Raw genomic sequence first — 17,956 nt, forward strand, 5'->3', positions numbered from 1 at the left:
TTTAGTTGAAACTAATTTTTATTATCTTTTATAGAGCATGTATGCTTTCTTTATTGACTGACATGATGCCAAATAGGTAATTTTTTTTTGCCAGTCCTGAGGCTTGAACTCAGGGCCTGAGCACTGTCCCTGGCTTCTTTTTGATCAGTCTAGCATTCTACTACTTGAGTCACTTCCGGCTTTTTCCATACATGTGGTGCTGAGGAATCGAACCCAGGGCAATCATGCATGCTAGGCAAGCACTCTACCACTAGGCCACATTCCCAGCCTGGTAAATTTATTTTTTAAACAGTAATTGAATTTATACTCTGCTTACTTACCAAACAAGCTAATTCACTTGATGATTGGAAAAATAAAATCTAGCTAGCCAGTCAACACAAAATCTACCACATCTCTGAACATAAATACTGGACCCATTGGGGGAATGATAAAAATAGAAGATGATTCAGGATAGCTCATGAATATCACAAGGAAAAAGAACACAGTGGCACATTTTTGGTTGCATTGTATGTATGCTAGTCATACAATCATGCCATCCTACCATCAAATGAGTTGTAATTTTCACAGCTGAAAGTCAAATGAAAGGCATAAATGTATTGAGCCACTGAAGTTAAAGAGACTTACAGGCAGATTTATGGTGTGCTAAAAACAAAGCTAGTTCAAAAGCAGACTAAATTCCCTGACAATATCAAGCCTGACAAATGAGTCATCCTAAATTGGGGAGCAACATGTATCCACATTTTTTTTTGTCTATTTGACAGCTCAAACCGCATCCATTAAGTAGCAAGGACAGGAGAGAACAGCAGCACATGAGCATCTGACCAGACACTGAGATTGATTTGTAGCTTTTGATAATTCCTGGACACTGGTATCTGTTTGGACATGGAGACAGATCTGAAACTGCTAACAATCACTGACTGTCTCCATCCCAGAGGGCACTGACTTAACCCCAGGCATCTCCAGGCTGTCAGGCCTGGAGATAAACATGATTTCTTTCTGTGGAAAATTCTGTCTGCTGGCCTGCTTCTCCCCAGTATCCCAAGTGACATATTGGAAGATCTAAGGCCTCCATGTGGCCAAAACCAAATGTGCTCACTCGAATGGTCTTGGCTTTCCATTTCAAAATCTGCTGCCTTCAAATCGAGAGAGAGGAGTCAATTGCACCACTTCCACCCTTGAGGGTGACCTTGTTTCTTACATCTGGAGTGGTCTAGTCACTCCAATCAAAACAGTGCTGCAGCAATTACCGCTGCCCTTCCTCTCTGAGGACACCAGTGTTGTCTCGGGAGAGCCAGGCAGGGGAAATGACACTGTGTCCCAGCTCTCTACACCATAGCACCATTCTTTGCAGTCCCCGCCTCCACTGTATCCAATCTACCCATCTTAAAATAGGAGCATAGTGACCATGTCCTAGGAAGGCAAATCAATTACCCATTTGAATCGAGTCAGCCAGCTTCTGCAAAGCTTATACAGGAAGATTATATTTAAATTAAGACCAGAAGGGTGAGAAGAGTCCTGTTATGTCATAGGAAAGAGAAGGATTGGGGGGTGGGGTTATTAAAAATGTGAGATTGAAGTACCCAAGACCAAACCATCTTACACGAGAAGGCTTTGAAGATCGGAATATCTGGCTGGCACAGGTGTCGCATTTGTCATCTCGGCTACTAGGGAGACAGAGATCAGAAAGATCCTGTTTCAACATGAGCCTGAGCAACAAGAATGAAAAAGACTCCATCGGAACAAATAAACTGGATGTGGTTGCTCTTGTCTGTAATTCCAGTTACATAGGAGGCATAGATTGGAGAGTGGAGAGCTGAAGCCGATTGGTCTGTGAAAAAACACATGTAAGATCCTACTCAAAAAAAAATAACAATAATAACTAAAGCCAAAAGGGCTGGGGGCATGGATTTAATAGTTTAGCCACCTGCCTAGCAAGCATAAGATTGTGAGTTCTAATCTTAGTATTGCCTAGTAAATGTTAATTAATATGAAGTAAGTAAAATAAAGGTCTGAGAACCCAGTGTTTTTGTTTGCTTGTTTGTTTTGCCAGTCCTGGGCCTTGAACTCTGTGCCTGAGCACTGTCCCTGGCTTCTTTTTGCTCAAGGCTAGCACTCTACCTCTTGAGCCACAGAGCCACTTCTGGCCGTTTTCTATATATGTGGTGCTGAGGAATCGAACCCAGGGCTTCATGTATATGAGGCAAGCACTCTAGCACTAGGCCATATTCCCAGCCCTGAATCCAGTGTTTTTAATGGCACAAAAGAGGTCATAATAACTAGGATGTGGTGAGACGTTAGGCTTTGTGTGTATGTGTGTGAATTCTAGCAACAAAGATATTCACATCATCCTCTTAAATCACACTTAACCTATACCCAGAAGTATGCCAGAAAGAAATCACATAATAATAGCAACAATAATAACAACAACAGCAACAACAATAATAATGGGACTGATAATGTGGGTCACAGAACACGTAAGTATCCATTTTGATAATTTGAAAAGCATTGTCAAATTTGTATTTATATATACTTATATATAATATACTATATATTATGTTATAATATAGTATATAATGTTATAATATAAACCATTATGTAAATATATTTACAGAATATATTTGCATAAGTATGTGCTTATTAGTATTAAAGCTTATTGGGGACATAATTATAGTGCTTATTCATGGTTTCTATAATACACAAGCAACAAAAAATTAAGAAGAAATTGTTAGAAAAAGCCCTGAAATACTTTCAATTCTATAAACAGATGCAATTGATAAATTGCAAATGCTTTGAGATCATCACTTGGCAGTTAGTATGGACTGTAGTTATAAGCTCAAGTTCTCCAAGGTATTTGCCTTTATAGATAGATTTCTTCAATATTGAATTTAAATTACCAACTGTCTGTTATAGAGAGAGCTAAAAGCTAACTATAGTTTGCTTTCAAGAATCAAACTGTATCTGTAACTGTATTGTGTAATGTTATTTATACAATACACAAATTTCAGTCTATTCATGCTTTTCTTCTGGAGCTATACAGGTATTTGAACTTCTTTAAATCTTCAAAATATGCTGTCGTAACTTTAAAAAAGATAGAGGATGTATTTTATGTAAGCCTTTTAACAGATCATTTCTATAAATCCAGCAGATACTCTGTATAAAATTTTATTGTCTTACCACAAATAACAATTTCTTTTGGCTCTAAGCAATAAAGTCCAATGCCCGCCCCCCCCCCCCAAGCTCTCTCAAAACATTTTCTTTCCTCTCTGTAAGTTTTATATTGACTCACAAAGGAATAGTCTGCTATTGGATGCTATTGTCTCTATTTCTTCCTGGAGCAAGTGTTAATTAATCTCTTTGGGTTTGTGTACAGAGTGGAGTAGGAATTCAGGAAGGTAATTGCCTGGGAGGTAAATTCTTGTTTTCAGGAGAGCAGTTGGGTGTTGAGCATAAAAGGCTTTTGCAAAGGGATATAGAGTAGCCTTTTCCCAAGAGCTTCCACAGTGGTGGGACTCCATGGTTGCTTGAAACCCATTGGCCTTTGTCCATCTGACGTCACGTGATCAGGTGGACAGTGATGATTTCTTCTGTCTTGACTGGACATTTACCTGATTTTTTTAGAACAGAGGCTTAGAGTAAGTCATGTGTTTTATGTAAAAATCACCAAAGAATATGATGTATTGCAAACTAAAAGAGAAATGAAAGGCACGATATAATTTATAAAAACTACTTACAGCATCCTCCCCTAGGATATGGGTTTTATTTTGTTTTTAAATCTACATAATCTCACTGAGCTTCATGATGGAGAGAACAGCTTGGAGATCTTAGGAAATAGCTTCTTCCTTTTCTATGTATTTAACATTGTTTATGGAACATTGCAAGGAAATTTACCCAATTTAGGTAATAAATCATACTATTTAGGAAGGTGCTAAGTATAAGCAAGCCTAAAATATTTGCTGGTGTTTAAAGTAACTTTAAATTGTATAGCGTGATGAAACAGAAAGATGGCTCAATACAACCTAGCAGTTGTGTGTTGGGTGACTCATGCCTATAACCCCAACTACTCAGAAGGCTGAGATCTGAGGATTATTGTTTGAAGCCAGCCTAAGTAGAAAAGTCCTGGGGACCTGATTTCTAAATAACCAGCAAAATGTCAGACTGGAGGCATGGCTTGAGTGGTAGAGTCTCAGTTGTGAGTGAGAGAGCAGAATAGAACACACAGGCCCGAGTTCAAGCCCCCGTACTGGCACAAAAGTGAAAAGAAAAAAGTATTCTTTCTGAGTTTTCTTTTTTGTTTGTTTGTTTTGTATTCAGGAAAGATTTCTCTCTACAGCCTAGGCAGATCTTGAACTTTCTCTGTATCCCAAATGGGCCACAAACTCACAATCCTTCTACATCAGCCTCCCAAATCCTGGGATTACAAGCAGGTGCCACCATACCTGACTAAGAACAGGACTTCCATACTAAAATATACACGTCAAGAGATTTCATCCAGCTAAATGACTAGCATTAGAACGCTAAGATGGAAAAACTGATTTGAGGGAAACATTGAGCACAGAGGATTGATAGTAAGAATGAGCAGGAGGAATTCCAAACTGATTTGAGGAACAGACCTACAATGGTTACCAGTTTACTGGGCAGTGAGATGGAGCTTTTTTTTCCTACTGCATAGAAATCTACAAGTTAACACATGACTCTGGATTTTTTGTTTCCTGCATTGGTATCATATATATATATATATATATATATATATATATATATATATATATATATATATATACATACATTCTTTTGTTTTCTAGTTCTAACTAGCATTATTTGCCAGTCGCTGAACAAACACCTGCTGAAGGTACCTAATCATTCTTAGGTCCTCACCTCCCAGTAGAAGCCATTATTCTCTAACCATAACCATTTACACTGAATTAGTAGATCCACAGACAGCACTTGAGGGGCCACAAAGGAAAGATAACCTGGAAGATAATCAAGGAAGAATTTATCAAAAATGTAGAGTTGTTCACTGATTGTTCAGCACTTATAAAGTGCTTACCTATTCCAAGATCTAAGGTCCCTTTTCTTCTAGTGAGCTTAGGAGCTGGCCTCGGATGAAGGTAGATAAGGAAATTGGTGAGGAAATAAAAGCAATTCTCATCACTCCGTTTGCTTATTCTTGCTTGTATTGTTATTGTAAAGCAGACTATGGGTAGAGATGCTGTATCTACCATTTCTGTGGCCAGAAGCCAACTTCTCCCACCACGGCCTGGGCCCAAGAAGCCTCCAAGAACTCCACCCCTGTGTGAATCTGTCCCAGTCTCCAGCCGATCAATTATCAGTTTGCGTCTTTGCCTCACTGTAGTTCACGCCTGGCCATGGTGATGTTGTGTGAATACAACTTTAGCTTCTCGCTTACAGCCAGCACCTGATTCACATTTCTCTACTCCCTCAGATGAAATTGGATCTGAGAAGCACGTGGCAGGTCAGACAAGATGTGCAAATTTCATAATGACCTCCTTTTTTAAAAATGTGCAGAAATAAGGCTGTGTGAGCACATTCTAGAAGATTCTGTTCTTTCTTTTTCTGTACTGAAGAATATCTGTGCCTCAGAAAATATGTCTAAGAGACAATCCTGCTCCTGAATGTGTTTTGTCTGTCTTTAAGGATTTAAAAATATGCGAAGGTGAAGAACAGTGATCTGTCCCCAGTGAGGCTATCTTAATTACTTTGGTGGTCTGGGTAGAGGACATGGATGATGGCAAAGTCCCACAGTAATTATCCAACCCAGAGCTGCAAATAATTACAGTAGGAAGACATTCAAGGCACAGAACATCCTGAAGAACTTGACCTTTTATGTGAATTCTGGGCCATTTATTGTTAAAAAAAATTCTTTCCTGTGGATTTATTTTTTGTATTTTTAATTTTTTTGCTTGACAAAGTCAACACAAATCCCTGGGACTGAAAACCTGACTGAAATCTCAGGTGAAGTATTGCAATAGAAAAGAAGCAAACTTTTTAAATGGTGAAAGTAAGAAGGCTGAATCAAAACAAAATTAAGAAATATTCACTCTGGTCATCAGTGGCCCCCACCTCTAATCCTAACTACTCAGGAGGCTGAGGTCTGAGGATCATGGTTCAAAGTCAGAGCCAGCCTGGGAAAGAACGTCAATGAGATTCTTACCTCCAGTGAACCACCAAAATGCCATTAGTGAAGGCGTATCTCAAGTGGTAGAGTGCTAGCTTTGTGCAACAAAGCTCAGGGACACTGTCCAGACTCTGAATTAAATCCCCAAGATTGGCATAAAACAAACAAACAAGTTAATAGATAGGTAAATAAATAAATGAGAAATATTCAGGTAGAAATGAATAGAGAAATGTGAATTCAAATTAAAAATATTCAAAGTATAGGTGTTAACTACTAGCCAAAAAATTAATAACAGACAGCAATTTATTCCATCCCTAAATGTGATTGTTAATCAGTGGCTCTTGGTGAAAAATGCTGTAAAAAAAAAAACCTTGCTGAATTCTCATATTCATGAATATTAAAGTTCTGCATTCGCTAGATTTCCTTTTGATTTAACTTCACAATTGATCCCGTAAATTATACCCAGTTTTCCTCCATTGCAATTAAACAAAAAGGGCCATAGACTTCAGTGAGCCCCTAGATTTTATAAATTCAGTTAGTCAGAAACTGCGTGGAAGTATTTTAGGCTTCTTATCCCTGTGATCTTTTAAAGTGTAAAACATCTTCCACAAGACATCTCTCTGACCTGAATTATGACATTGCTTTCTGAAAGTGGTAAATGTTACCTCTTTGTGCCTCAAGATTGAGCAATGAACTGTCCTTGGAGACTGAGCTCTTGGTTTCAAATCGTCCTTCATGAGAGGGGGAAAGAACAACCCTGCTTCGTATGAAAGGCTCACAGCATGCAGGTTAGATAACACTATGCTTTCTAAACACTTCTTATTTGTTTTTATGGATTAGGTTATCTGTAGACAGAGGCACATCTACTGTACTTCCAGCCCTGTTATTTCTCTTCTTTATGCAGCCTTTCCTTGCAGATGTCTTGTTCTCTGCAATGGTGAATATTCATCCTCACAGGGTAGTCATCTCACTTGTTAGAAATAGTTGTGGCATTTAAAGAGAGGCCTGGAGAAAGGAACACTCCTTAGCACTTAGGTGAAGAACTGGTGGTGAAATAGTCACATAACACATCGGTGCACATTCACCTTTAAATAACTGGTATAGCAATGATTTCTGGTGGGAATGTGATCTGGTGTGATGAACTCATTGACGGTGTATTGTGCTAGGCCATGGAGAAGACAAATTTCTAAGCCTTCTCATTTGGACACTCACTGAATGCTTGGTTACATCACCAGTGTTCTATGTGGTTTGAACATCTCCATTGGACAAGTATGTAGATACCATTGAATATTCTGTCAAATTATAACAAATTACTCATGATGAAGAAAATGACCTCAGGTTTTATGATTTCCCCCATTATATTGGATGTCGCCTGATGTAATAAGTTTGCTCCTTTTTTGACATAGATGCTTACTTAACTCATCAGGGTTGTTTCCACACTTCTCCAATGAGCCCTAGAGACTTCTTTGCTGTATCTAAGTCTCCCACCAGAGGGGAAGAAAATGATGGGAAAAAAGTCACTACAACTGGGCCTGTAATCCCATCTACACAGGAGGCTGAGATCTGAGGATTGTGGTTTGAAGCCAGCCAGGACAGGAAAATTTGTGAGACTCTGATCTCCAATGAGCCACCAGAAACATGGAAATGGAGCTATAGCTCAAAGTGGTCCAGCACTCGCCTTGAGTGAAAGAGCTCAGAGACAGCATCTAGGTCCTGAGTTCAAGCCTCAGGACCAACCAAGAAAAGAAAAAGTCACTTTAATATACTTATACAGAGCCTTCTTTGAAAATGTCTTCTGAAAAAAATATGTCTTTTGGGGTACTTAATAATAATTATGTGATGATGATAATGAGGATGAGGATGATTTTGAAAATGAAGATGGTTGTGTGATGATTTCAGATAATCACGTTATCATAATGAGCAAGAATTATCAAACTGGAATGACACCTGATCATAAAGAGCTCTGCCCTGCTTATTGTCTTGGCATAAACACGCAAAACATCAGCATAGTTCTGCAGCCTTGCTGTTGTTTGGTTTGGAACGTTTATGGTTTTCAGTTATTTCATTTGCCTAAGAAAATTCAACTTCAGGAGACAGTCTTCCCATGTTAACTCTGCTTGAGTCTGCCAGGAGAGTAAATGGTGTGCAATGGCTTTTCTACTCTATTGGACTTTCTAATGAAACCATCTTTCTACTTCCTTCACTTGGTTTCTATAGAGATGGGATGCATAGGTACTCAACACCCAGTTATTGTTTGAGGTGTGAAAGATAGGATCAGAAAACCCAAGTCAGGAAAAGATAGAGCTAGCAAAGATTGAGTCACTCCTTTTCCTTAAAATTCTGAGTGATCAACATTAAACAAAACTAGGAGGTGAGCAAAACGGTTTCTAAGGGAACAAGGTATAAAATGCATAAGAAAAGAGAAATAAAAAAACTCATATAAAAGTGTTTTAAATTGTCAGACAACTGTCAATTTATTCTTTTGTTTTAAGCGCATTATGGGGTAGAGCATACCAGTTACACAAGAGGCTTAGGTAGGAGAATATTGAGCCAGATCAACCCTGATAAAAAAAATTCAAGACTTTTCCTTGAAAATAACTACAGAGAAAAAAAAAAAGTGGGGCGAAGGCTGGGATTGTGTATCAAGTGGTTGACCACTTGACCTAGCAAGCCTCAGGCCCTGATCTCAAACCTCAGTATCACCAAGGAACAATGCAACAAAAGTATATTCACCTGTAAGTATTGATTTCTCCTTTCCCTTCTCAGTATAGCCAATATTAGCTTCCTGCTTCTGATTCTAAGCATTGCATTCAGAAGACTGGAGACCTGCACTTGCATCTGTTTGGTTACTACTCTCCTGTGATAACAGGATGTTCACCACTCTATTCCCATGCAGCTTAAAGAAGGGGCTGGAATAGAAACTATGTAATGGTTTGGAGAAAGCCAAGAAAGGCTGATATGGCATGCCACTGGGGATTTGAGCTGAGCAAGCTGAAGAAATAAGCTACAATGTTTCCATCCTTGACAAACAGGGATTTTTTATTTCAACCTATTCCAAGAAAACATACATTGTCAAAAAAGAAAAATTATCCATGAATGAATAAGCTCAGTGGTTCATCTTTAATGAGGTCATATATGATATGCATTTATTGGGATAGTTAAAGTGATTCAAACAACCTAACACATAATAGATGCTGAGTGAATCTCTGGGTTACTGTAACTCCATGCTGGTCATTCAATGCTGCTTTATATATGTGCCATCTCATTTAGTACTCACAACAGCCTTCTGAGAAATATCACCACTTCCCACGTGAGACATTTACATTAACTTGGGTTGACATAGAAGCACTTTTCAGTCTGCTACCAAATTCCGTGATCTTAAAAGTGAATTGTATCCCGGTCTTCGGAAGACATTGTATGTACAACTGTTGGTGGAAGGGAACAGTGTTAGAAAATATTTAGAGCGATTGTTGTAACTAGTCTCCTTCCTCCACAATGTCGTATTTAGAGAGCACCCCCCCCAATCCATCCATTTCCATTGCACCTAGCTGCACAGAGACCATAGAGCGAGTTAAAGATCTTTACAACAGAGGATTCTGTGTGCCTCCTGTTCTCCATTAGAAACAGAAATCAGGAGTTCCTAGTCCACAGACAACAAAAGGAGATATAAATAAATAAAACCCAGTTGAAGAAAGGAGATGTGTGGATGAGATGAAAACCACAACACTGTATTGATGTATTTGGAGTTGAATCACAAAACAATGGCTGTTTTCAAAATAATTAAAAGAACACAAATGATCATTCAGTACCAAATCGTTCAGTACCATTCAGAATACAAATAAACCTTCAGTACCAAACAGAAAAGACAGGAAGTAAATGCTACTGCGATGAGGAAATGATCACTGATTTCTCTCAGGTTCTCTGTGCTATGGCATCTCCCTGATACCTATTAAATAAGTAAACATCCTGACTATGTAAATGTAACCTCTGCCTGTGGACTTGGTAGATCATTGTGCCTTACATCGGTAACGGAAAGGAACATCAATGTGAGGCCAAGGCTGAGGAAGAATAATTGTCCTCGGTATAAAGTTAGAAAAGATGCGGCCTGTGGCTCAGGCAAAACTTCACCAGTCATCATCGGGGGTGAAGTAGGAAATGCAAGTGATGATATTTCAAACCATATCTAAGAACTGTAGAGCACCATCTAGTAACAAGTTCTAACTTACTCAGGTAATAGTCACTCTGGGTTTCTAATGAACTGTTTTCTCTTGGCAAGTAACAGGTGATCATCTTACTGATTGCAGATTTAATTACCACGGAGTTAGAGCTTGAACTCTGGGCCTGGGCGCTGTCCCTGAGCCTCTTTGCACTCAAGGCTAGAGCTCTACCACTTGAGTCACAACACCACTTCCGTCCTTTTCTGAATAGTTTATTGGCACTAAGAGTCTCACAAACTTTTTTACCCGTGCTGGCTTCAAACCAAGATCCTCAGATCTCAGCCTCCTGAGTAGCTAGGATGACAGACGTGAGCCACCAGTGCCTGACTGCCTATGCTGTCTATTTTTTGCTTTTGCAAAACATCTCACACCACACACACACACACACACACACACACACACACACTCACACACAGCTTCTCTAGTCTTCCGGATTTTTTTTTCTACTAAATGCTAACGAACACTAATTAATAGTAGAAATACCTCAGCTATTTGAACGAGATAGACAAATTCTATCTTGAAGACACAAGGCCTGTTTGAAGAAAATTCCTTCCAGATCTTGAGAGTCTTTCAGAATTCTCTTAGTGTTTGTTCCTACAATATGGAGGTTCTTGGCACCTGTGGGGTAAGGCTGATCTATCACCTGCCAGTATCCCTGCACAGACGTTCTATGCTTAGTAAGGAAGCCACATCTTTCTCTCTTATACTTTCAGGTTTTTCTTGGTTTAGTATCAGTTGACTTGAAGCTCTCCTTTCCCAGAAACCTCAGAGTCCTTAAGGCTGACCCATCTTTTCACATAGGAACAGTTAGTTTCACCTCAAGTATTTTCTCCCAGGTAGAAAGTAAGACCCATTTCCTGTTATTTTTTAAAGCAAATAATTAAGAGTTGGCCTGTGCCTGTCATTTCCTGAAAGCTTTTTAGCATTCCCTAGGTCTCTCTAAAATACATACTTGGTAAAATCTACCCTATCAACAGTTTCTTTGCCCTGTTGCAAAGTGGAAAATGACTCCCTAGTCTTCAGTCCAACACAAAATAGACCTTCCTACTTTTACCTTGATGTGCCATGTTCATCTCTGCCCAACAAACTGACCTTCAAGAATCAAGAAAATGTAATATCTATACACAATGGAATTTTACTCATCCATTAGGAAGACTGGTATTGCATCATTTGCAAAGTAATGGAAAGACCTGGATAAAATTGTTAAATGAAGTAAGGCAGGCCCAAAGAGACAGTGGTTACATGTTTTCTGTCATTTGAGGAAGCTAGAATCAGGTTATAAAAATATAAGTCCATACTTTGGGGGTGTGTAAATAAGTGCATACAGATGTGTTAACAGAAATCAATAGAGTCAGGGGAGAATGCAACATTGTAATTCCTTAGAAAGGCTAAATCACAGGTCAACAAAATAAGCACCAGGAAAGGGATACTTGAAAAGGATGGGATGGACTAATAAAGAGAAGAAAGGAAGAAAAATCCATTCAAATTTTCAGTGCATAGCCTATAAATTAAGAAAAGTAAGGGGCTGGGGATATAGCCTAGTGGCAAGAGTGCCTGCCTCGGATACACGAGGCCCTAGGTTCGATTCCCCAGTACCACATATACAGAAAACGGCCAGAAACGGCGCTGTGGCTCAAGTGGCAGAGTGCTAGCCTTGAGCGGGAAGAAGCCAGGGACAGTGCTCAGGCCCTGAGTCCAAGGCCCAGGACTGGCCAAAAAAAAAAAGAAAAGTAAGGCAAGGTTGGAGCTGGGAGGGAAGTGTGAGAATATTGAAAAGGATGACACTGACCAAGATGCATTGTATTCATAAACTGCTTTATGAAGTGGTAACTCATTTGCACAACTAAAGATAATTTAAAAAATAATCTAGCCTCCCATGTAAGCATAAAATAATAAACCAACTCAAGTGTATATGTGCACATACATAATAATATTTCTTCACCAAGAGAAAAGGCAGTTTGATCCTAAGTGCCACACACACAAAAACGAAGACAATTTACTCTCAGATTCCTCACTGTGAATTAGTATTTACGACAAGATCTGTATTCATGTAACAGGGGAAAAAGAGCTAGCAATTGTTGAGGTGCCATGGTTCCTTATTAGGTGACTCAGCTAATTACATGGTTCTGCCATTGGTATGTCAGGCAATGAGCTGCTAACAGAAGAGAGTCAAGATTTCAAATAGAATAATATTCCTTTCCTAAGAAATGATTTTACACTACTTTCAGGTGTATAAATTATGATTGAGTATAAAGATTCATTTTTGCTTTCTCTAAACTGACCTCCCAGTATTATTACAAAACAACAATCAATGGGTCTTTAAAGCAAGGGCCTTTGGGAAATACCACATGACCACACTCCGTGACCAGTGTCTCCTAAACAATACAATTCTCATTTATTTATTTACCTGGATATTATTGACATTGTATTAGGTGTTGCAGGTAATCTAGAAATGATTTAAGCTGTAAAAGAATATGGACATAAATTGTATACAAATGCTATCTCATTATATTTAAGGGACCTCATTTGAGCATCTGCAGATTTTGTATCGAAGGAGACAACCCTCTCAGTTATCAGAAAATCGTACCTATTTCTTGAACAAGTAAGATGTTTCTGATAATATAGGTCTCTTGGCATGGCTGCGATAATTATTACTCATCCTAGGTTCATATTTGTCCCTTCTTGTTATTTGGATTTCTTCTTAATTGGATTTTCCTTGTTTCTTCATTATCTGTGTCCCATCTTTCTCATAATTAACCATCTTTTATATCACTGATTTAAACTTTTTCCTACTCTACTTGCAGTTCCACCGTGCTTTCTCAAACATTTGCTCACAATTAAGTCAATATTTGAACTCTCCAAAACTTTGATTCATTTCTCAAGAAGATGTGAACAACTGTGATTACTTAAATAGGAAAACACAAGAGAACAACTTTCATACTTTGCTCTTGGTTCAAAGCAAGCAAGTGGTACTTCCTTGGCTGTGGATCTTTAGAATTCAGTTTTAAAAGGATTAGGAAACTGTGTGCTCAGAAATATACATGCTGCACTCATGGGTATCCGTCAGCATTCTGTACTGGCAACTTGAGGGAAGCAATATTTACAATTAACGAGATGAGCTTCAGTTGGTCCTAATATGTGATCAATCTGGATAAAGAATGAGCAAGGTACACTCGATCTCACCTGAAAGAACACTGAAGTGCACACACTGACGGCCCCAGCTGCATACACATTCACACTAGGTGTGTTCACCCGTAGGAATTGCACAGGAGCAACTTTGCCAATGCTAGTCAGCAAAAACCAGGCCAGGCCTGCCAATATTGACTAGTTGAGTCTACATTAAAAAAAAAAAAGCCCTGAGCAAATTTCCCTAAAAGAAATGAAACCTCTACTTGTCAAATTTAAAATGTGTATAAACAAGAAATTTAGCATATTTTTCTCATATATGATTGTCACCAGTACTTATCTGAGCATCAGTGAGGGGCTTAATGATTTCGCACACACACAAAGACACACACATATGTATATGCCTATATATACACACATATGTATATATACATGTATGCCTATACATGTATTTGTATATATACACATATATGTGTATGTGTATATATATATGCATATGTATATGCCATTGGTGCTCCATTTTATCACTAAAGTTAACATACAAGAAACATAAAGAACTAGACCAACACTACCAAAGATCAATATTCTGGAGAAGCTAGAATTTGAACTCAAGTCCTGTGACACATTCAGCGTACATAACCACAGAACCTTCTATTCTTGCATCAAGATGGGGAAGCAGGATCTCTCTGTGCATTTGAAAGTGAAGTGGTGTGGCATGGTTTATTATAAGTGAGTTGGAACTTTTTAATGTAGAAAACAGTTGGGCAGGGTAGGTTGATCTACTCAGCTTGAACTTCTCTCACTCTCAGCCATTTCCACATCCCTCCGCCTTCCTGATTAAAGCAGTGGGAGATATTATTTACATCTGACATGATTTTGAACATAAGCTAAGGGACCATTAGATCTCTGCAAGCAAGCCCATTTAGGCTGTTGTTGTATCTCTGTTCTTAGAATATCAATGAACTTCATCTGTTTATAATTGGTATCTGATAAAGAATATAAATAAATCCATGGGTATTTGGGGGCTGAAGTTTTTATGTATCCTATTTTTCTTAGTAGATGACCTAGAAAACTGATCTAAGCATGTATTTGATTTTCTTCTACTATATACAGACTCAGTTCTCTCTAGTGTAAATTTTAGAAAGGGTTTCCTTTCCTTTTTATCACTTGAAAATTAATTCTAAATTTTTCCACATAGATCTCTGTTTAAAAATTCAAAAAGAATAAAAGTAGCAAAAGCAACTGCCCAAAGAAATGCTTTGAATATATGGTTGGATTTTCTTCCCATCCATTTTCTTTCACATCTGAAATCAACATAGGTTTTTACTTACTTTGCTACTTGAGTCATGCTCTCAGGCCTGTTTGCTTTTTAGTTCTTTTTCAAATAGGCTCTCTCAAATAGTCCCAGCCTGGAGCATACTCCTCCTATTTATTTCTCCCATATAGCTGAGATAAGAGTTTCATTGCCATGCCCCATAGTTTTCATTGGTTGAAATAAGATCTTGCAAATTTTCACTTGGACTGAGTTCAAACTACTATCTAGTCAGGTCAAGTAGCTAGGATTACAGGTGTGAGCCACCATGCCTTGCAAAGTCACACGATTGTTTCATAGTTCACAGATCATGTGAATTTTGAAGCTTTGGCTTATGGCTTAGGACTATCTTCTTTGCTGTATCCCACATATCATATCATATGTATCATATGTAAGATTTTCTTCAACTGACTTCAAAAGTGAGAAGATAAGACTTCATCACATGTTTCATGCTCTCTCTTTTAAATACCAGAGTGAAGAGGGATCTCCACAAGAAGGAATTCTAGAAGACATGCCCGTGCATCCTGACAACGAGGCCTATGAAATGCCTTCCGAGGTAAACGTTTATAGACACAAGCGACAAAATGAACCTCAGGATTCTAGTTGGATCTTCCTAATAGGTAGATCCAGAACTTGGTTGCTCTCATATTTGACTTATACTAGAAACTGTATTAGTCAACCAGAAGTTTTGCTGTGGAGGCTGTGTTGCTCTGTATGAGAGACTATGAGCACACACATTGGTTTGGTAGCACAATCTAGAAGAATACTTTTCTAAAACAATCCAGAATGCTCTAGAATGCAGTCATCCTAGAATGTTTTCCTAAGAATATTGACAATGGGAATACTAGAAGCAAAGGCATACATATCTGTGTTCATAGCTATGTCTGGGAACCATTGAGTAATGTGTTAAACATAAGAAAGAAATAGAGAATAGTGAGACACAGGTTTAAGAGATGAATGAGGTTACAAATTGTACAGCACAAAAACGACCTTGCTGTTTCTGTCTGCACTTTCTTCAAAACACAACTTGAGTTTTTGAAGGTACATTTATCTTTAGCAGAATCCTGATTTTATTAGAGATGTACTTTTTAGGCAAACTGACTTGAACTGGTTAGTTACAACCATCAGTATTTTTGTTTGTGGATGTTATTCGAAATTTAGTAGCTTGGCTTTCAAGTAGAAAAAAATAAACGCAATTATGAGAGGGTGCCAAGAACTCATGTCAGTGATCCTAACTACTCAGTTGCCTGAGATCTGGGGATAGAGGTTCAGAGGCAGCCAGGGCCACAGAATTTGTCAGACCCTTATCTGCAACTAGCCACCAAAAAGCTGGAAGTGTAGCTATGGCTCAAATGGTAGAGCTCCATGCTGAGCAAAAAAGAGACAGCACCCAGGCCCTGAGTTGCAGCCATAGTATCAACACAAGGAGAAGAAAAAGAAGAAAGAACATGGATAATCATAGAAGCCTTACATGAAGGTGAAGTTTTCAGTTGAGTGAAAGGAGAAAAATACTGTGTCTTATCTTTAAATATCTTCATTTCCTCCCAAGAATTAGTCCTGAAAGAGACTTCATAAGACTTTGACATGGGGCTGGAGATATGGCCTAGTGGCAAGAGTGCTTGCCTCGTATACATGAGGCCCTGGGTTCGATTCCCCAGCACCACATATGCAGAAAATGGCCAGAAGTGGCGCTGTGGCTCAAGTGGCAGAGTGCTAGCCTTGAGCAAAAAGAAGCCAGGGACAGTGCTCAGGCCCTGAGTCCAAGCCCCAGGACTGCCCACCCCCCAAAAAAAAAGACTTTGACATGACCCTCAACGTTCATAGAGAGGAAACTAAAACCAAGGCCAGCTCACATGTCCATTTAAGACTAAGTCCCATGATGGTTAAATGACCCATCTAGAAATAGAATCCAGATAGGCTAACCATAACTTCTGTAATTCCATTGTTACATGAAAAGTGTGCCAAGAACAATTGCAAATAGGACTGCTCATTGCAAAATAGTTTAAAAAGAAACTGTGAAAAGTACAAATTTTACTCTTCAGTGGTGAATGATGTCCTAGATCATTTGCTGTAAATGTTGATGGCTGGTCCCTTCCATTAACACTGCATGCTCTTGGTGATTTCCCCAATGTTAGGAAGGCTATCAAGACTACGAACCTGAAGCATAAGACACATGGCACACCCAGTTTCTTGAGATCTGCCGACAGATGTTCCATCCTGTGCAAGTGCTCAGCTCCAACATGCCCAGTCGTGACATTCCCTCAAAGTTTGTACAGTGTATTTTGAAGTCTTCCATCAGCAGTGATTGAAATATTTGTCCCTGCCCTCACTCTGCATTTCGGTGCTCCCCTCACTGACATGAATATATGGTAGCAGGGTCTTTGTGTGCCGTGGACATTGTAGCTTCAAATCTTATCATGTTCAAACCATTAAAAACACCTAAGTGACTACCACTTATTTCTAAACCTTCACTGATTTTTGTGATTGTTGTTGGTGTCGCTGTTGTCAGAAAGTTGTGAGTGATTTGCCATCCTATAGTCGAATATTTTCAAGTGTCTTTGATTATTCTAAGAATAATGATGTTTTGTGAAATCTGTTGATAACCATAATATTTAAAAAGAAACTATGTGAGCATGAAACTATGCACCTATAAATATTAACTATGAAATTTCACTGTTTCGTGATGTTTTATTAACTTGTGTTTGTATATAGTGGTGAAAATTAAATTAAAATATTATCTCAGTACAAAATATGTCTGTCTCATCTCTCTTGAATAAATAGAGCCATGCTTATAAATAGTATGAAAGGAAGACTGACATAGTGAGCTTCAATTTAAAATTCTTCAGAGCTACTTTTGAAAGGGGGTAGTTGGAAAGGAGTCAGGGGAGCTGAAACAGTAACTCTACACGGGAATTCCCTGAAGCCACAGAGTGCAAGGGGCTCTGGTCTCCATGCAGGCCTTGGGAGACCTTACTGCAAAAACAAAGGCAAATGTGAAGGAATAAGGTGAGATAACCATTCTGATTACATCCCCTTCTGAGGGCATTAACGCCTCTGAGAGAAGGGACTTCAGTCATCATTTCTCTCGATATTTTTGTAATCCTCAGAAATCTCCATTCCCACACAGGAAATGACTTCACACATCCCTGTGGAATGCATCATGAAAAC

At 38.7% G+C, this 17,956-nt stretch overlaps 1 protein-coding gene across 2 annotated transcripts in view; it reads left to right on the plus strand.

Moving 5' to 3' along the window:
- The window catches only part of Snca (synuclein alpha), a 64,815-nt gene extending 47,356 nt beyond the window's left edge, over nucleotides 1-17,459 (plus strand). For both annotated transcript variants that reach the window (XM_048333651.1, XM_048333650.1), the window contains exons 5-6: nucleotides 15,261-15,344; nucleotides 16,924-17,459. In XM_048333651.1, coding sequence (XP_048189608.1) covers nucleotides 15,261-15,344; nucleotides 16,924-16,956 — 117 coding nt within the window. In that variant the 3' untranslated portion in view covers nucleotides 16,957-17,459. The remainder of the gene's footprint in view (nucleotides 1-15,260; nucleotides 15,345-16,923) is intronic.
- The last annotated feature ends 497 nt before the right edge of the window (nucleotides 17,460-17,956 follow it).

Source organism: Perognathus longimembris, chromosome 24 (assembly GCF_023159225.1).
Source record: "Perognathus longimembris pacificus isolate PPM17 chromosome 24, ASM2315922v1, whole genome shotgun sequence".
NCBI lineage: Eukaryota > Metazoa > Chordata > Mammalia > Rodentia > Heteromyidae > Perognathus > Perognathus longimembris.